This window comes from Rhinatrema bivittatum, chromosome 14, assembly GCF_901001135.1.
Source record: "Rhinatrema bivittatum chromosome 14, aRhiBiv1.1, whole genome shotgun sequence".
Taxonomy (NCBI): Eukaryota; Metazoa; Chordata; class Amphibia; order Gymnophiona; family Rhinatrematidae; genus Rhinatrema; species Rhinatrema bivittatum.
In genome coordinates this window covers 43,427,373-43,448,596 of record NC_042628.1, presented here as the reverse complement: position 1 = coordinate 43,448,596, position 21,224 = coordinate 43,427,373, and the positions used below count along the sequence as shown (strand labels likewise).

Below are 21,224 nucleotides of genomic sequence, written 5' to 3'. Positions count from 1 at the left end.
AGTGTGTCTAAATAACGCATGTAAAATCTACTTGCATATCCCTTTAAAATATGCGGGATATCATTTGCACACATTTATCTGGCTAAATTCCAACTTATCCAGCTAAGTAGGCATCTTTTCCTCTACTTAAATGGACAAATTTGAATTTGTCTGGATAAGTTCCGCCATTTATCTGGCTAAATAGCAGCAGACGCTACTTAGCTGGATAAGTCTGAAAAGCACTACATGTCCATCTAAGAAGCACTTTTTGGACTTATCCGACTGTGTAAGATAGCCAGATAAGTCTAAAAAAGTGCTACTTATAGATAAGTCTTAAATTCTACTTTTCCAGCTAAGTCATATAGCCAGATAAGTCTAAAAGTGATACTTATCTGGCTATTTGATATAGCCAGATAAGTGGCAATTTTTTAGACTAATCTGGATAAGTAGCATTTTGCTGCTGCTTAGCCAGATAAATTGGAACTTAGCTGGATAAGTGCCGCTACTTATCCAGTTAAGTCCAAACTTACACATTATGCAGTTTGTAAATATGCAAGCATTTTTGTGTACATGTGTACTTGTATTTTATAAACCGTGCATATTGTTTGGGTGCAGGTTCTAAAATATTGGAGCAACTTTGTGCAAGCAGCTTTGAAAGTTATCCTCAGTGTGTTTCATACGCTCTTGTAATGCTTTAGAAGAGCAGACATTCCTTGGTGTTTATCCTGGTCTCTTCTTTCATCTCTAGCCTGACAGCGAATCTGTTGTATGATGAAGGCACCAAGGCAATTGCCATGGCCGTGAGGGAGAATCAAACACTGGCTTCTCTTCAGTGAGTCTCTTGCCACTCTACCTTGTAGCACTTTTACTTTCTTAGGCAGGCACCTCAATGAGAGTATGTACTAGAAGCCAAAATACTTAAGCCACCTCTGGGACTGAACACAGCCACAAAGAGGGAGAGAGACATTAAACCAGCTGTTCAAATTACCTGAAAATATTTTCAGTTAATACAAAATATTCTTTTATCTGCACTAGGCCACAATGCATCATTTTATAGTTTTAAGGTACATTCTCCTTATTTATTTGTATCTGCTATAGTGAACTGAGAGGTAGAATCACAGGTCCTGGGCCCTACCAGAACATATTCAACTGGATGCTGCCATGCCCTTGTGCCACTCATATTACACATGCTATAATGTGCTTGTCTTGTAGTATGATCACTTGATGCATACAGTAACACCAAAATTAGCCTAGACGTGCCATGTTGTAACAGCATGCTACTGAATGGCATTACTGTAGCACTGTATTAATACTCTCTCTTATATAATGTTTAATTGTGCAACAGTGATATATCATCATAGCCAGTAATTTTATAAAATAGCACAGCTTTTCTCAATGAAAAAGGAAAGGGGAAGTAATACGGAGATGGAAACGAGCACTCGGGCTAAAGTAGAAAGATGCCTCCTATTAGATCAACAAGAAGACTTGTTTTTTTTAGCTGAGTGACTGAATCCACACTTTATAACCAGAAGGTTGTAAATTCCATCCAAAGATGCCCCTGCCAAAAAAATTAAAAGACCAGATCCTCTACTAAACACTATCATCCAGCATTTTCTGTGACCTCCCCTTAGCATGAAATGCATCCGGCTTATCTACTGCCATCCCGGTCCCCTCCCTCAGCTCTGCCCTGGGGGGCTTGACTTTTTTGCCATAAGGCAGATCCTCCCTCTAAATATTCTTTCATTTCAAGCTGTGCTCTCTTTTCCAGCATGACTCATATTTTCTATGTAAACGTTTCCAGATCTATCAGGAATGGGTTTCCAGTTTTAGGTGTAAATAAAAAAAATACCATTAAATTCAATATTTGTGAATTAGGTGTTAATATAAAATGAAAGAGAAATACATAAAGCATCATAATCTAAGAAACATTATAATAGTATCACAGTTTTCTATCTTGGGGAGACCATCCTGTTATGATTGTGATGTACCGTGTAACTGTGACACTTACAACACAACCATTTAAATTAAATCTTGTCAATCCTGTACCTTTTTACATGTATCGCAAGAAGAGAATTCCATTCCAATAGAAAATAAGTTACTTACTGGAGCAGTATGCAGGCAGACTTTTTCCATTTTTTTCTCTCTTTGTGAAGTCTCCAGTGGAACTTCATACAGTCAAAAGCTGCAAAGGCCTTGGCTCAAGCACTACAATTCAACAGGAGCCTGACAAGCCTTGAGTAAGTTGACCGTTCACTCCAGGCTGCGCTACTGTCTTCAAAGTTCTTCATGCTAGAGGAAGGTTTGTGGAGGATGCCGGAGTCGCTGGTAACAAGAGATGTAATAGTTATGGGTTGGTGGATGGAGGTTTGTGGAGGGTACTGGAGTTACTGGTTACAGGAATTATGGGTTAGTGGATGGAGGTTTACGGGAGGGTTCAGGGAGTTACGGGTTATGGGTGTGACAGTTTAGAGTTGCTGGACGGAGGTTTCTAGTGCAGAAGTTGCTGGTTACAGAAGATGTTACAATTATGGGTTGGTGGATGGAGGTTTACGGGAGGGTTCAGGGAGTTACGGGTTATAGGTGTGACAGTTTAGAGTTGCTGGATGGAGGTTTCTAGTGCAGAAGTTGCTGGTTACAGAAGATGTTACAATTATGGGTTGGTGGATGGAGGTTTGCGGAGGGTGCCGGAGTTGCTGCTTACAGGAGATTACAATCATGGGTTGATGGATGGAAGAGGCGGGGAGTTATTGATTGCAGGCGACGTGCTTTACCAAAATTTTCTGCTTCCATCTCAGTTTGCAGGAGAACGCAATCGGAGATGATGGTATGATTGTACTTGCAGCAGCTCTGAAGCTGAACACATCTCTCACAGCCCTCTAGTAAGTCTAATTGACGTGCAGCCACCTCTAGGATAAAAAATAGAAACATAGTAATGGGGGGAGGGGACCACTAGGCTGCGAATCAATTGGGGAAAGGAGAACATTTATCAGAAACCTGCACTTGTTTAAAAGTATTGAAGAAGAGATCAATTGTAGTCTTGAAAGCTCAGATACAGCATCATCTCTGGATAATTCTATCTTGTTCCAACAAAAGATATAGTCTGCAAAAAATTCCGGTTGAAAAGTATTGTGGGATCTCTAAAGAAACAATGAAACTTCAGGGACTGATTTTAAAACTTATTATTTAGACAGATCAACTTAAGAAATTCAGAACTTTTCTGGGATGTTTTATTATCAATAGTATTTGCATGGAAACTGGATATTTTAAATATTGACGAAAAGTAGATCTAAGTTTTTAAATCAAATGTCTTACAGCCTCCAGGGAGCCTCCATTGGAGTGAGTGGTGCCAAAGCCTTGGCTGAGGCCTTAATGGTCAACAGGAGCCTCACAACCCTGGAGTAAGTGTTCTCAGAATGTGAAAGAGAGAAACAGCATACCGGTGACGATGGTCAGAGGTGTGCTCACACTGGCCTTTTCCCCTGCCTACTGCAATACCATAGAGCCTGCTTGATTTCTAAAGATTTACTGCTATGACTCTGTGCCTATCCTATTCCTGTTGAAATTCTCATATTATTATTGCTTCCACTAGAAGGATGTTCTTTATGTCTAGTACCCTTTTGTGAAAAAATGTAGTCTTTGTTACTCAGGAGTCTACCACCCTTCCAGTCTTGTATTTATAACCTTTTGTCAGTAGGATTTCTCTTCTCCTGAAAAAATGCTTGTCTACATTTACAGCCTTGAGGTTCTTTGAAGGTTAACCCTCTTTGCCTTCTCAGCCTTAAGTCTCAAATCATTAGGTTTATAGTGCATATTTTGCATCATTTTAATAAACTCTTTGGAATTATATCTACTCTAACCTGAAAAAGTAAACCATAAGAACATGCCATACTGGGTCAGACCAAGGATCCATCAAGCCCAGCATCCTGTTTCCAACAGTGGCCAATCCAGGCCTTAAGAACCTGGCAAGTACCCAAACACTAAGTCTATTCCATGCTACTTTTGCTAGTAATAGCAGTGGCTATTTTCTAAGTCAACTTAATTAATAGCAGGTAATGGACTTCTCTTCCAAGAACTTATCCAATCTTTTTTTAAACACAGCTACACTAACTGCACTAACTACATCTGTACTTCTGTCTCGCTTTGTACAGAAATATTAGAATTAGTTTCCACTTCTGTTTTGGTCATCAGACACTATCACCCCAGATATGTCTGCTAACATCCAGAGCTGCATGCGTAATATCCAGTAATTTACCCTCCATCGGGTACTGATTCTTAGTTTTCTGGGTCCCAAATGTATGTCTGTACTTTTCTCATTAAATCTTAGCTGCCACTCTTGACCACTCCTAAAACTTTCTTAATTTTTTCATTGCCGTAGGAGTGCTAGCCTATTGCAGGTCTTAGTACTATCTGTAGAAAGCCATATCTTCCATTCCAGCTCCTCTGCAGTGGCTCTTATGAAGGCATTGAATATAATCGCTCCCAGGAGTGATCTCTGCGGCATCATCACGCTACTCACCCTCCGCTCGCCGGAGTGAATTATCGCCCATAGGGCTCACAGGAGGAGAATCTTCTGATGGATTTAGCAATTAAACAAGCTAATTTCAGCAGGTTTGACACTCTTCCATGCTGGCCCTTTTGGTTTCTCTTCTCCCTGCTGCTGTTTATTTATTTTGCAAAGGACTGAGTAAAGATGTGCAGGCGAATAGTTTGATGCAAGCTAATAGTCTGATGCAGCTGACTTCATCCCCTCCAAACTCTTATTAACCATCCCGGACATAATAGCAAAACCCCTTGCCGACATCATCAACTGCTCCCTCACTGCTGGCAAAGTCCCCACCACACTAAAACAAGCAATCGTTAAACCCATTCTCAAAAAAGCTAACCTCGACCCTGTTGAACTTGCTAATTATTGCCCAATATCCAACTTGCCTTTCCTAGCCAAGATCATGGAAAAGGTCGTCAACATCCATCTCTCCGATTACCTAGAGCAACATAAAATACTATTCCCATCCCAATTTGGTTTCCAAAAATATTATAACACGGAAACACTCCTAATCACCCTCTCAGACACCCTACTCAAAGGCATGGACAAAGGACAATCTTACATCCTAGCCATGCTCGACATCTCAGCTGCATTTGACACTATTAACCATGAAATTATGCTACACCAACTAAAGAATATTGGCATTTCTGGAACTGCCCTGAGCTGGTTCAATTCATACCTTGAAAATAGACAATTCAAGGTTAAACTGGAAATTCTGTATCAGACCTCCTCAACTCAGCCACAGGAGTCCCCAGGGCTCATCCCTATCCTCTACCTTGTTCAATATCTATAATGTTACCCTTCTGCCAACTCCTGACTGACTTAGGCCTCACTCATTTCATTTATGCAGACGATGTCCAAATTCTTTTCCCTATAACTGACGCCCTCCCTAAAGCATTAAAAGTGTGGGACAATTGCCTCACGTCAATTAACACCCTCCTCACGACTCTTAATCTTGCCCTCAACCCTGCAAAAACCGAGCTCCTCCACATATCACACAATTTAACTATCAATTCCCTCGCAAACATAACTTCTAACCCCAATGCACCCCATTTCTCCCAAAATTCACGAAACCTGGGAGTCATCATAGATAATCAGCCTATCTTTAAAAAATTTATAAACACCACTACCAAAGAATGTTTCTACAAACTTCATGTACTTAAGAAACTCAGACCCCTCCTCTACTTCAATGACTTCTGCACTGGTCTCCAGACCCTCATCTTCTCAAAAACCGACTATTGTAACTCCCTTCTGCTAGGCCTCCCCAACTCGTCCATCAAACCACTCCAAATGCTACAGAATACTGCAGCCACAATCCTCACCAATATACGCATAATGGACCACATCACTCCCATCCTAAAAGGCCTCCACTGGCTCCCCATCTCGTTCAGAATCCTCTACAAAAGTCTTAATATCATTCACAAAACCCTGTACAACCAGGACCTCAAATGGATGAATGACTCTCTCTTTTTTCACTCTTCCAACAGACCCACTAGATCCACCTACAAAGGGACTTTACATACACCTACACTCAAACTCACACACCTCGGCTCCACAAAAGATCGGGCATTGTCTATTGCAGGACCCACAATTTGGAACTCAATGCCTCCTAATTTACGTTTGGAACCAAACTCACATATGTTCAAAAAACGATTAAAGAACTGGCTCTTCCAACTGGCATTTAACTAGCTTCCAACTTCCCCCCTCCCCCTCCCCTCTATCAGCTTTTCTCCATGTATTCTGAACGCCCGCTTTACCTTGTCACTTGCTGCTGCCTAACGCAACTTAAAATATTGATATTTTTTAACGAATTTAAAATATTGATATGACTTGTAATTAGTTATACACTGTTATGTTATGCTTCTCCCGCTTTATTTCCTTGCTTTAGTTCTATAATAACTTCCTTATCCCTCTTTTCCTTTCTATTATTGCAAATTCCATCAGTAAATACAGCCCATCTCATATTAGTACGCGACAGGTCCATCTCCATCGCAGGTCCCAGTATTTGGAACACAATGCCTGTTGAGTTATGACTCAAAACAGAGTTTAAATCATTTAAAAAAGCTTTGAAGACCTGGCTTTTTGAAAAGGCATATGCAGACTATCTTGGAAAAGACTAAGAGAAAGACAGTTAGAATAAAAAAAAAAAAGTCAACCTGTTCCCTATGATTTTATTTTCCCATCCTTTTATTAAGAGTATTGTTATAGAAAATGTTTTTGTATTTTGTTTCCCACCGGTAAATATTACTGTTGTTTTATGATGTTTTTGTTATGTAAACCGTTGTGATGTCCCCTTCGAATGACGGTATACAAAACTTTTAAAATAAAAATAAATATTATGCACATTATGTTTGCATGTCCCAGTTGCTGCTCCCTGTTTATTGTAACCGATTTCTCTATGTTGTTCCCTTTGTTCGATGTAAACCGGCATGATGTCTCCGACGATTGCCGGTATAGAAAAGCCTTAAATAAAATAAATAAATAAGATTTTCTCTCACTATCCTCCATTCCCCCTATTTTCTTGGAGCCTTTTCTGCTTTGACCAGAGCTACTGCCACCTTTTAACTCAAGAGATGAGGACTTGCTGCCAGTGAGGTGTAGTAGAGCAGTTTATATCCGTCCGTCCTTTTCTTTTCTCTAGAAGTTTGGAATCCAAAGTGAATCCTAAACCCCATGGCCCTGCCCTTCATTGGCTTAAGTAAAGGTCCTTTTGGTGCCTATTATGGCCTTTTAATCTCCCCCCCCCCCCGTCACCATCCCTTCTCCATCCCATCCCTGTTATATGTAATTTATACCTTCAGTTTGATGTAAACCGATATTATGTACCCACTAATATCGGTATAGAAAAGCTTCTAAATAAATAAAATAAATGGTTGGCTGTAGTCAGGTTGCTTGTTGGTTTGTCACATAAATCTCTCTCTTCCTGAGCTTTTTTTTTTATTGAACCTTACCTTCTGGTTTTCTCACAGTCTGAGAGGAAACTCCATTGGTGTGGCTGGAGCTAAGGCCATGGCCAATGCCCTGAAGACAAACACCAGCCTCCGGATTCTGAAGTAAGTAACTGTGTTATGATTTCTGAATGGTACAGCGGCCCCATGCCACTGAAATCCGTTTCAGTCCACTCTTCCCGTTAGACTAGTCATATTCCAGCCAAATAAACAAACATGATTATTACTACTACTCATTTTCTGAGTACCCATGGCAGCTTACAGCGGGATGAGAGTCACAAGCTGCCTGACTGGAATAGTGCACTCAGTCTGCTGAGAGTACAGCATGGAGCGTCTCAGGCATGCAGCTGTGCTCCTCCACAGCTTCCTAATATCCAGCTATTCAGTTATTCTTTTGGGACTGATATTACTTCAGCACTGGCCAAAGCTGTGATGTAATTAGCTGGATTAATGGGTCGAATGATATCTACGGATTATGCCCACTGCTTTATCGGTACATATGTCAAAGTAAATACAACTAATATAATCATCATGTCAATTTTAGCAATACATGTAGTTGTTTAGATAGAGAAGGGAAAAGAAAAACTGTTATAGCCACCTTTAGCTCCAACTAGACTAAGTCTAGTATCTGAATGGCTGACAGACCTCAAGAGACTCACTCCCGTTTCAGTCTGAGCACTGGCTCTGGGTTCTTCTTGTGATCCATCACTTCAGTGTATACTGATTCACAGAGGAGATAAAGGGATCTATACAATAAAGATTCGCATATATGCTTACAACATTTAGCATGCACCTGGGATAGTGGGCTCTCCACTAAGGTCCTAGCATGCATACTAAAACAGGATCAGAGGATGTTAACTGGCACATTAAAATTAGCACGTACCCACATGCAAATGAGGGAATACTGTATACAGATTAGAATTTAGTGGGCACACAGTAAAGTCTGGCATGTTTTCTTCTTGCTGTCCTTTACTGTGGGCCTGCTAAAGTCCAAAAATTAACACCTGCCTCAGATCATTTACTAACTTTTGAGCCTACACAGTAAATCATTGAATCCCTTGCACTAACTGGTCCAACCCATGCACTGAAGCTCTCCGTTCCCTTGAATGAATCCTTATCATTCCAAATTGTCCCGCTCATCGCTGGCAGGGAGAATCTGAGAGCCTTTCTGCTGGCACTGTTGCACTGTGCTGAACATCCCAACCTACCTGCACTTCACCACCATCAGGCGACAGTGGTGAAGTGCAGCTCGGTGATGTCAGCTGTCAGTATGCGGCAGCGCTGGCAGATGGGCTTAAAAGTCTCCTATACCAGTGAAGATTTGAACCTTCCGGGAAAGGTAAGGATTCATCCTGGAGGAGCATGTATCGGGGATCAGGTCGTGTAAGGAGAGAGTAGGGGTGGTGGGTCTAGAGTCTGGGTCAGAAAGAGGAGTGGGGTGACCTTAATGGGAAATGAAATCCCCCAAACTAAGCAACCCTCTCACTCTGAGTCAGTTAGCACAGGGGATTTCATGATCCAGTGCTTGCACGCTAAATGCATGTGTGTATGTACTTTGGGGTAGATTCTAAAACATGCGTGCGTGCCATCCACATGTGCGCAGTTCTCGGCAACCGCACATGGATGCGACAATTTTATAACATGTGTGCATATGGACGCACCGATTTCATAACATGCACGCCTGATTTTAATACTGGTGCGCTCGGGTGAGTGGCGCCTCGCGCGTGCAAGGGGGTGATTTAAAAAAAATAATGCGTGGCGATGCCATCGGACCTATACCAGTTCCCTCCCAGTCTGCTCCAATTAAGGAGGGAACTTTCCTATCCCCCTACCTAGCCTTCCTCCCTTTTCCCTTCTCCTTCCCGACTCCTAAACCTCCACTATTGTAATTTTTTTGTTTTAGAACGTACCCACTCCTCCGAGCAGGAGTAATTCCATGCGCCGGCCGGCTGCTGGAGCGCACTTTCCCAGGACAGGGCCTAATGGCTACTGTCCCTGTCGGCCCCCACTCCGCCCAGACCCCACCCCATCCCTTTCAAGGAGCCCGGCACTTCTGTGCGTATCGGGAGATATGCGAGTGGCTCGGCTGTTTTTAAAATGTGCTTGGCGCACGCATGGCCATTAGTGTATCCCCCAGTTTTTGCACGCACTGGGCTTTGAAAATTTAGGCTTTGGGGACAAATGTTTTTGTAGGGATGCACAAAATTTAGTGCATTGTCCGTTAAATGGCATTTTAGCATGCATGTGACATTTTTTGCACACCCAAGTAAAAAAAACGTTTGCTATGAATTTTAGTGCATGGGCCCATAGTACATTTTCCTCACTACTTTATTAAGGTTCTTGCATGTCTGCATATTTCAATAGAAATGTACTCAGAGATGGGGCCATTTTGAGGCCTAAAATTAATACCAAGCAGCTATTTCTTTCCTGTTATTTCTTCTTAATTCTGTTTATTGCCACACCTCTGCAGTCTTCAGGAGAATTCATTGGGCATGGATGGAGCTATCTGCATTGCCACTGTACTGACAGGCAACCACAGCCTCACATATATCAAGTAAGCACATAACTGGCATACGAGAGCCAGAAATATTGATGGAGAAAGCACATGAGCTATGATCTTTTCTTTGCAAGCCCATGCTGTCAATATAACATAATAATGGAGCACGGTTTTTATGAATTTATTTGGGAAAAGTTGTCACTGTTTTCCATTGTTAAGGCAGCTGTTTCATGGAGCAGCAAGAAAAACTGCCTTAAGAGGCAGATACATATCAAGGGCACTAGATTTTGCTGAAAAACAGCTATGGAATAGAGATGTGGTAAACACTAAACCCTGAGCAGGTCTGGATTAAGAATTTATTGGAACTTGATACTGGGAAATCCTTATCAGAAAGGGCAAATATAACTTTTTTTTTTTTAATTATTTGACAATACTATTAATTAATCGCATTATCAACATAGGCTGTTCATTAGGGTAAATGGCTTGTCACGTACCTACTGCTCAGTTTGTGGACTGAAATAAGCCAAGCAAAGAGAAGGTGACATAGCAACTGCAAAGAAAGTCCAGATGAGTTGAGGAGAAGATGGCAACTCTGATGTGTTCCTGCTTGAAGTTTGATTGGGTTGAAGAATGAATATGAATTAAAAAAAACAAACTGCAATTGTGTTGCCATCCAAATGTGATTATCTCGCAGACCGTTGACCCCTTATAGCAAAGGTCTTTGGTTTAATTGTTCACTATGCTCAAACTGGAAGCTCCCTGCCCTCACCAATATTTACTTTAACTGTGTGTGAGGGATTTTCAATATAACTTCATGAAATCGAGCCGGGGGGGGGGAGGATATTCCATGTGCTGCATGCGTCCATCTGTATTCTATTAATTTTCATTTCAACTCTCTATTCTTTTTCCAGCCTGCAAGGAAATCGAATCGGTCAATCAGGAGCCAAAGTGATCTCTGATGCCATCAAAACAAAATCTCCATACTGTGTGGTTGAAATCTGAAGACAGTTGCAGTCTGAGACTGATGCCATGGAGTCAAGAGGAGAGGAGTACAGGGGCCAAGGGAAAGAGAAGTAGGAAGAAAGCAGGAGAACAATAAGTGCACAGTGAGGAACTGGATTCTCTGAAAGAAAAGCTGTTCCTCCTTTATGGTGGAGCAAGGTGCCAGACAGGCCCATTTCCTAATCATAGGCCATGACATAGCAGCTGAGGGAGAGAAATAGAAGATTCGTAGCTTGCAGTGTGGTTTGCACCCTTTTGGCAAAAATCTAGGTTTTAACACTGGAAGCAATGGTGAGGCACTTTTAAAGTAAGAGAGAGAGTAGGATGAAGGGGAGGAGCTATGATCATGTGTGTAGAGCACTTAACTATGATGGAGAAAAAAATCCTGAGGTATGAGTTCTAATTCTAGTTCTTTAGCTCTCTGTGCGTTCATTTAGAAGATGGTAAATAACCTGTCCCCTCATCTCTTCTTTTTACAAGCATTCATACAGGCCATCTACCCTGAAGAAGGGCCCACGTAAACGGGTGTAGCAAACTCTGATCCGCAAGAGCCAGGACTGATTTTCAGGATATTTACAATGAATATACATGAGATCTTCGTAGCTGGGAACTTCTGAGGTGTGGCCACCCTCAGAGTGGTTGATTAGCAGGGGGAAGAGGGAGGAGATTAGGAATAATGGTATCAACTTTCTCTCTTCCATCCCTCCTGCCAATCCACACTTGCTCTCTCCACCACCAGCACTTTTCCCCTCCTCCAGGGAATACCCCAACAATCTTCCCCTTCCTCCCTTTCTTTCTTTATTAAAACATTTTATAATCCACCTCTTCCAATAAAGAAAACTGTCCATGCGGATTACAATAAAACATTCAAAGTTGTACAAAATCTTCAAAGACATAACAAACATGCTTATTATATTCAAAATCATACATAAATCTTCAAAGACATAACAACATAAACATACAATCAAAATAATAGTATTACTGATTTAAAAGCCTCATTAAAATATTTAAATGCTTTTTCTAAAAATCTTTATAATTTTCTCTCTATGAATCTCAACCAGCAGCATGTTCCAAAGTGTCAGAGCAGAATAAGAAACGGTTAGTCATTTGGTATTTATAGTCCTTCATGGGTAATAACGCAAGTAGATGTGTTCCTGCAGCGTATAAGGATCTAGTTGGGATATACTAAGTCATCTTTCGAGCCACTGAGCAAAAATGTTCAGAATATAGTAACTTGTGACTTAAGACTAATAGCTTAAATTGAGCTCTCCAACGAATCGGCAACCAATGTAAATCTATCAGCACAGGCATGATGTGCTCATTAAAGGCAACCCCATTAAGCAGTCTGGCAGCTGCATGTTGAACCAATTACAATATATAAGATTATTATTTAGGAGCTCCACTCACAAACTGTTACAGTAATCTAAGTGCCCTAGGACCAAAGACTGCAAAACAATTCTAAATAGTACCACAGGACGGATGTTTTATTGGCTTGAGCAGTTTCAATTTATAAAATGACATTTGTGCACCATGCTTAAGGTGAGATTTCATTGAGACCAGAATCAATATTATTCCAAAGTTTCTTAACCAGTGGCAGATCAAATCCATTAATGTTAATACGAGCACAGCTCCTATCAGAGTCGTGCCTGCTCACCAGTAACAGTTTTGTTTTTTGCAAATTCAATAAAAGACCATGCTTGGTGAACCAGCCCTTAATCTGTAAAATATATGAAAGTAAAAAAGCTCCTGGAACATCTACTGTCACCATTATGAGAATTGTATGTCATTGGTGTCCGGGCCAGATTTAAGCTTAGGCTACGTAAGCTTGTGCTTCGAGTGCCAAATTCTGAAGGTGCTCAAAAACTTGGACGTCCCTTGCTGCTTTTTGATTTCTGGGGGTGAAACTTCCACACCTCCAGTCCTCTGCCTATGGGAGCCATAATCCAGCATTCACTTTGCTCTCAGACTTGTGCTCCTCCTTCTAAAAGTCTCAAGTCCTGGAATCACAGCTGCAGGCTGAGCTGTGTGTGTTGCAGGCCCTTTCTACTTTCTCCCCACATGCATGGTGCTCTAGGCTTCCTGAAGGAGGAGTGGCTAGAGCTGCAAACAGAAGCATGGAGCTTTTTAGTGTTCATCTAGCAATTGATGCAAATTCTTTGAGTCTCTGGGTGAAATCTGGAGAGTTCCCGGGTATGAAGATATGCACTGCCTCCCTTGTATGCAAATCTAGATCATGCATATTCATTGTGGATATCCTGAAAACCTGACTGGCTAGGTGTGTCCCGAGGGCTGGGTTGAGAATCCCTGACAGATTATGGAAAATGCTACCTAAAGACATCATCCTGATGCGATAATGCCACAGAGGAAAAACCTTTGTAGGACGAGATGAGTGGGAAAGAAGGTTCCCATGGTGATCTTGCTAACTAGGTATAATATTTAATAAATAATAAGGTACTGCTAAGATATGCACTCAGATTTTCTATACTGTGAGATGAGAATGTTCCACTACTCTGTGAATCTATACCGCATAGCAAAATATGAGGAAATAAATAGGGGTCTATGTGCTAACCTGCAAATTAGTTTAAAAGTAAATAAAAAAAAATGTGATCAGCTCTTTAGGTATGAACACTGGCTTTAGTATTCAGTGTTGATATCTGTAACACAGCCCTACTAATGTGGGCCAATTTCCCTCCTGCCGGTAAGATGGCAAATTCTCAATGATGCCAACTGAGCTTATGTCGCACTCTGAACCCCATGGTCAGTTCAGAATATGACATGAGCTTGGTCAGGCAGTACCATTTTAAATTTGCCACTTTGCTGGCAGGAGGAAATTTAGCTCCCTTCCTGCAGCTGGTGAAGACTTTGCTGGTGCCTGGAGCTACACTGAAACCAGAAGGTAACAGCATGTTATCCTACTGGTTCTTTTCTTGTTTTAAGGTTTATGTTTATTTTCAATGAAGCATAGTTAAACATACATCATTCTCAATAAAATCAGTAACATCAACAATCATAGAATAACCTCCATCTAAGATGATCTTACTTTCTTTTTCTACCAAACCTATTACTGGTTCACTGTCATAACCAAGCATGCAGCAGGAAACATCTAATTCTAGGATAGGTTGCTAACTCACTCACATACATCACACCATATCTCCAATGGCTTCCAAATACAATGAAAAACAGGAAAGTGTATCATCATGCAGAGCAGTCAAGTTTGCCATAACAAATACTGTACATGCTTTTACAGAAAGCTCATATCAGGTGGGGACAGTTTCCCCCATGAAGCCAGTCTCACATCTTGCTGCCAGCAATAACTACAAATTAATGTCTTTATTTTAGGAGCTATAATCCTTTATTGGGGCATTCAAAAGATACATTTTAGGATCCTATACTATCCAGATCCTACTTATATTGTGGCTAAGAGTTTGTGTCATTTTCCAGAATCGTGTAGTGATAGGATACGCCCACCAGATATGTACCTTTCTCCCCACAACCCTGCCAATAATTCTCAATCCCTTGTGGAAAATGTTTTGTAATCTGGAGGGTGTTAGCTACTACCTAGAATATATCTTGAGGTTATGCTCACCTAGGTATGCAGATATTGAGGATCTTGTAACTTTCCCTTAATACATCTCATTCCTTTTCTGGGATCTAAGTAACATTATCTTCCATGTCTAAATTTGCCCTCCACTACTGGTACTAAAATCTTATATAGCTTTGATACTAGGCCTTTTCAATGCTGGTGCTTTGCTGCACTTAGTTTCAAATAATATCTTATTGCTGCCCATTGCCTCTTTGATGTCTTTTTGCTCTAAAAATGCCTCTGTTGGATATAGCTTTTAATCTTTTGGCTGTAGCTTCGAGTTGTGGTGAAAAAGCTCTAGAAGCCCTCTCATTCCCTCAATTTGCCTACTGTACTTAATCCTCTCTCTTCCCAGCATTTGAAAATACCTGAAAGCACCCCTGGAAGGAAATCTATATTACAGCGTACAACCTTGTACACTTTTCTTTCAAAATTAGTTTCTCAAAGGGAGACCCATATTCATATTGAAATATGCATCCTGCTGGTTTTACTGTGGATTAGTATAGAGACCCCATACTGACACACTCCAAATTCACCGTCTGTGGCAGAGAGAAATTCTGAACACATGGTCCAAGTATTCTCCCAAATTACAATCTAGTGTTTGTGAGCCAGTGTGTTGAAACACTAGACCATACAACTTTTTCATGAATCATACCGTAATAGTGAACATGACTTCAGAAGGTGTTCTTGGACAAGACTGGCATGGGGTGTGCCTCAGCTGAACAGCATTCTTTCCCAAGATTCATGCCATGCATCACAGTGCTCCTTTAAGAAATCTGCATCAAAATAGTTCTTCAGTCTTTGCATTCTTTATCCATGGAACATTCACAGTACGGTGGTATCACAAGAAGGGTAACAAAATAGAATGCAGTTGTCACCATTTTTTTTTTATCAACAACAGAAAAGGCAATAGGCCTTAAATGAATCAGAAAATGAGTTGGGTTATGAGAAAGACAGAAGAAAAGATACGTTTTGAACAGACTTTTCATTTGATTTATTTTTTTTTGGGGAGGGGGGGGGATACTCTATATAATAATTTAATTCCCTAAGGACTTTATGCAGTAATAATATAGGAAATATCTTTTCTATTGGGTTGATAATGGATTGCAAGAGAGAAGAACTCAGAGTTGCCAATCTTTAAGGAATAGACTTGCTTTTTGGAACAGGGCTTAACAAGCCAGAAAACCTAAGTGTTAAATCTGAAAAGATCTAGGAGCACTGCGTGTATCTTGTACAATAAAATAAGTTCACAAACAATTGTAATTTAAACTTGTAATAAAGGTGCCAGCATTGAATGTACAATATAAAACAATGTTTTTGTTTTCTAAATTAACATTTTCAATAAATTTACAAAAAAGTAACTACTTAATTTTTTTAGTAGTGTCCTTTGTGTTTGGGTGGACACTTGGTGCCAACAAGACACTGCCCCTGAGAGGTGATCCGGAAGCTGCAGTGTTCAGGGTACTGTTTGCTATTGTAGTTAAGAGATTAGCTTGCATCCTTATTTATAGTTGAGGACTAACAGAGACTTTGACACTTAAGCAAATAAAGTCCAACCTAGTAAATTATCTATTCCAAAGACATTTTGATGGTTTTTAATTTACGATCAGCACTTTTCTGAATAATGGCAAATAGCCCACTGTGGAAGACCAGAACTCCAGGGCTCTTGGGTTATTTTAGTCTTTCCTTAAGAGTCTACCTCTTTTTTTCTTTTCCTTAGGACACCATCATGTGCAACTTGTACTAAATTGCTTGCTACCACAAGTATTGCAGAATTTTTCTTATGTTGGCAGGAAGTCAGGATGTAGTTCCATCAAGAGTTATTCTCAATGTTAATCTTTGGCTACCCAACAAGTATAGGGATCTGCCTCAGCTCTTGGCCCTGGACTTGTAAGAGCCTCTTTAGCAGCACTACCAAAAGTCCTTACTGACCTGTCATGGTGACCAAGGTTTTCAATCCATCTCAGGCTCTTAGTTTTTATGCTATCAATCTCTGCTGCCCTGAAAATTCTCCTTTATTACCGCTGTCAGAGGTATATAATTAAGTCTCAGAGCCTACATATAATATTTTGGGAATCTTGCTGGAATTCAAATTTCCCACTTTAATTTTCATCAAACTGTGTGATTTGTATGTTTCGGGTGATCAGTTCCTCCTGAGGTAAAGCAGAGTTGCTTACCTGTAACAGGTGTTCTCCTAGGACAGCAGGATGATAGTCTTCACACAGGGGTGACATCATTGGATGGCACAGAACTTCGATCTCAAAGATTCCAGAGCTTTCAGCATGTCCTACTGAGCATGTGCAGCTGTAGTCATCATCCTGCCCCCTAGGCAGAGTCCCTCAGTCCATGATATAGCTAATACATGGAGAAACCAACTCCCAGGAAAGGTGGGATGGTTTCGTGATGACTAGCATCCTGCTGTCCTAGAACACCTGTTACAGGTAAGCAACTCTGCTTTCTCCTAGGACTTGCATGACGGTAGTCCTCACACATGGGTGAATACCAACCTACAGGCTATCCGAGCAGGATAAAGCAGAAAATTGCCCAGTGCTGGAGCACTACCTCTATCCTTTGCCTGCAAGGCAGCTGACCCACCAGGCTGGAGAAGAGTTGAGTTCTACAAAGAAAGCCTCGAAAAAGACTGAGACAAATCCCCATGCATAGTAGGGATGCCTGAAGCAGGGGAGTGATGCAAGTGCAAACTGAAGCAACTTCTCATCATGGAAGACAGTAAAAGCAGGGATTCTGACAAAAACAGTGGATCTAGATCCTGGGAACAGGAAGGACCCAGAGATGTAAATAAGAGAGACTCTAACACAAAAACCACTCAGTTTCCTTCAATGTGTAAAAAAAAACAAACAAAAAAAAAAAAAAACCCAAACGAAAAACAAATGGGGTTCGAGAGCCCTCCAGAAGAGACTGTCAACCATTGATAGCCAAAGGTCTGGAGAAGAGTGCCCAGGTATGGCTGGTTGGCCGAATGGGCAGAAGAAACCCATGGCATGCTTGAAAGAACAAGCAACAAGCCACAGCAGGGCCTGAGACAGACACTGAATGCCAAAGCATCAGATGTAGCTGACTGCGCAGGACAGTGTCAAGGGTTTCAGGGGATGAGAGACAATCCCTGAAACCGATCTGTAGCCCAAAACCTCCCAAGCAGGGAGATAAGCTGACCCTGAAGCTTACTCAAGAGCACCTGTCAGAAAAGGTTCTTCTACCCTGTCACAGGATTGCAAGGGAAGCAGGCATGCCCATTGAGCAACCTACAGTATGAGAAAAAACTAAGGCAGTTTTGGCTAGAGAATGGCGAAAATAAGTGGAAAGGCACTGTGTATCCTTCCCTGTAGGTAAACAGAGATATACCACGGGCGCCTTAGCTTTACCTCCCCTCGACAATCCATCAGAAGTTGGAAGGCATGAAGAATACAAGGAGGCAGACTGGAGGACTGCTGAGGCATGCACAAGTCGCCTGGTTGTCTATCAACCCTAAGCGAACAACTCACTACCGAAACCAGCAGGGAGTAACCCACTGAGATGGAGCACTCGGTCTTCTTGAAACAGCAGAAATTGAGAGCGATTACCCCAGGGGAGAAACTTCCCCTCCTAAGGGAGCACGTGGCCCAGCAATGGCATGCTTGAAAGAACAAGCAACAAGCCACAGCAGTTGCATGACCCAGGACTCCTCTGTACGCAGCTGGGGGTGATCCTGAAAAAGGGGAAAAACAGCTTGCATTCTTCTGCAAGCAAAGGACAGTGCCTCTGTTGCAGGGTACTCGGCCTCCAACTCCCTCAGCCATGGATGCAGCAAAAGGGTGAAAGGCACAATCACTCAGCTAATGGACTGAAAGTCTCCTCACAGAAGAGGGTTCTGCAGGCTAGAATGACTGACAATAACAATGCTTAAGGAAGACGCTCATTGAGTCCAACAGATTCCAAAGTGACTCTTGAACAGGGGGAAACCTGGAGGGTCACTAGAGAGCAACACTGGACAGGCTCCCTCATGGATAAACCTGCTGTGTCTTAGAGTGCCTAAGGGACAGTGGTATTCTTGACTATTCTTGGGACTGGTGCCAGTCAGAGCAGTGCCATCCCTTGCCTGGGAATGGAAAACCAGGGTCACTCCTCGAAGGGGTGCATAGTTGGGCATCGAGGAGAACCCGAAAAGGTTGACCTGGAACCCAGTCAAGTCTCCCCAGCCAGAGGGGAGAGGGAAGTAGCGGGATAGGGGCCTAGCAACCCCCCAAAGGAGAGTTGAGGCACAGTCACTGATCACTGAGGCGCAGACTCGACCAACCTCCACAGGCATCCAGCCTCGGATAGGGGAGGTCACCACTGCAATCCCCAGAGGGGCCCCAGCTGAAGACAACCCAACGACCACCGATGCCGTTCCCCAGCCCTGTCCTCCAAGGAGACATACTGATTCAGAGACTCATGGCTCTAGATCAGAGAAAACCATTTATCAGGGACAGAGCCCCAGTGACTGTTCCACAAGAACATGGTAGAGAGCGAAAAACAAATGCCTCTGCTGAGAAAGGAGAGGACACTGGAGCCACCCTCACGATGTCCACTCACCTCAGAATCCAACCAGGAATGCAGTCCTAGGCTAACCTGCGACTGCGGAACACAATCTGTTGTGACCGCCTGGAAGGAACAATCCACATACACATACCAACGCCCAGGCAACAGAGGGCAATTGGAAGCCTTCCGCTGTGAAAGCTGACTGGGTGGACTCATGCCATAGTAACCCATTCATGGATGGTGGCACACCCATGATCCTGAGCGCCGAGCTTGTGGGAGAAATCCTCCAGTGAAGATAGAGAACCGTATGCCTGAGTTGGTGCTACACGCCACCCCATGACCAAGCACAGAGTGTGTAATGACACCTCCCCTGCCAGTGCTCCTTAGCCCTATGAGGTACGAACTGACAGGGAGGCTGAGACCATGCTGAAAGATGGCAGAACCCTAGTGTGGCTGAGGACTGCACAGTCAGGAAGAATGCTGCTTGGCAGTGACTGAGGTCCCTTGGAACAGATGCCTAGTCTGTCCCAACTCTGCAAGCTGCGCATCAACATCACAATAACTCCAGCAGACTGGAGAGGACAGTGTGATGATGGCGTCCCCAGCACCACTGGCGCTCTAGGTAAGGCATGGTGGAGGGTAGCACCAGGAGGCAGGCCATCAAAACTGAGATGCCTGAAGGTAAGGACCAAAGAAGCCATGGGTGTTTGCATGGAGAGGCCCTGCAGCCCCCTGACAGTTCATCAATATCAAAAGGAACAGACGAACACTAGTGCTGACAGCAATTGCCCTTGGCTCACTGATTTGCCGGTTGTGTTGATGCTGCAAGCTCAATAGCCTTGCAAGCATTATGGCTGACGAGAGCCTAGCTAATGCCCATTAATATTGATGGTGTTCACATCTTGGTGGGGTCCCCAACACTGGGATTGTCGGCCGAGAGGGCAGTTCTGCGCTTCCCAGTGCTCTGTAGTGGACATCACCCAGGAGCCCTGAGGGCACCGGACCACTGCGTACAGATGCACCAGTGCACCAGAGTGCCTTAAGTAGATGGCAACCCCTGCACTCATTCCTGAGGGCTGCAGGACCATGCAGGGGCTTCAGAGAGTACCAGTAATTGACGGCCCCAGGGGCAACAAGGACACTCAATGGCGAATCCAGTGCCTGGTTGGTGGGGCTCGACACAGTCGAGGCAGTAATGAGAGGCATCAGTGGTCCAAAGGCCTCTCCGGTGGCCCCACACCTTGATGACCTTGAGGGCATCAATGGTGTTGGGGCAGCTTCACATCACGATAGCATTGAAGTCTTGCTAGCACAGAGGTTGCACACCTTGATGACCTAGTGGGGTCGACAGCATCAAGGGCTTGCTACCGCTTTGACCTCACCAGCCCCTAGGGTGGCCATGCACACACCTTGATGGATCAAGGGCATCTAGCTTTGAGAGCACAACGACATCGATGGTTCTGTGGTCACCACAGCACTGAGTGGAGCAAGGATACCAAGGCAACGAGGGCTGCGAGGGCACTGAGTGCAATGGGAGCACTGAGGCATCGAGTGCACAGTGGGCACAGGCTGTGACATCGTGCATCAAGGGCACCATGGCATCGCGTGCACTGGGGGCCCCATGCCAAGGGATTGAGGGCACAGAGTCATCAAATGCACTGAAGGCACTAAGGCAAGTGCACCCTGCCGAGGTATCAAATGCATCAAAGGCACAGTGGCATCGAGGGCACTGTGTCATCAAGTGCGCCGCATCACAACACCATGGGCATCGAGGCAGCGAGACTCCAGTTCCACTGATGCCGATGGCACCAAAGGCCACTGTGGGCGGTTATGCATCTCAACACAACAAGGGTGATCCTGGATTGCAATGATGTCAAGGGGCCCATGGTACCCAAAGATGGGTCCCGTCCCCGTCCCCAACGCGGTCCCGACATTGATGCATCGGATGAACGGTGCACTGGTCATAGCTGTGCATAGGCAACTGTTCATGGGCATGGCACCAAAGTGCAGCAGCAAGCTGCTAGCCCAGGCTCCACTCACCCTCTCTTCCAGGAAGCGCTGTGAATAAGTGCAAGCTACCACCCAGGAAAGAGATCTATGCATTATAATGGCTAATGCATTGAAATTGTTGGCTCAGTGTGCTGTGACAGTCAA

The 21,224-nt window shown here is 43.2% G+C and overlaps 1 protein-coding gene across 1 annotated transcript in view; it reads left to right on the top strand.

Annotated features, from left to right (window-relative positions):
* The window catches only part of NLRC3 (NLR family CARD domain containing 3), a 103,348-nt gene extending 87,086 nt beyond the window's left edge, over positions 1-16,262 (top strand). Inside the window, exons 13-19 of the mRNA XM_029576790.1 lie at positions 728-811; positions 2,133-2,216; positions 2,775-2,858; positions 3,294-3,377; positions 7,492-7,575; positions 9,941-10,024; positions 10,879-16,262. Of these exons, the coding sequence (XP_029432650.1) occupies positions 728-811; positions 2,133-2,216; positions 2,775-2,858; positions 3,294-3,377; positions 7,492-7,575; positions 9,941-10,024; positions 10,879-10,969 (595 nt within the window). The 3' untranslated portion in view covers positions 10,970-16,262. The remainder of the gene's footprint in view (positions 1-727; positions 812-2,132; positions 2,217-2,774; positions 2,859-3,293; positions 3,378-7,491; positions 7,576-9,940; positions 10,025-10,878) is intronic.
* The last annotated feature ends 4,962 nt before the right edge of the window (positions 16,263-21,224 follow it).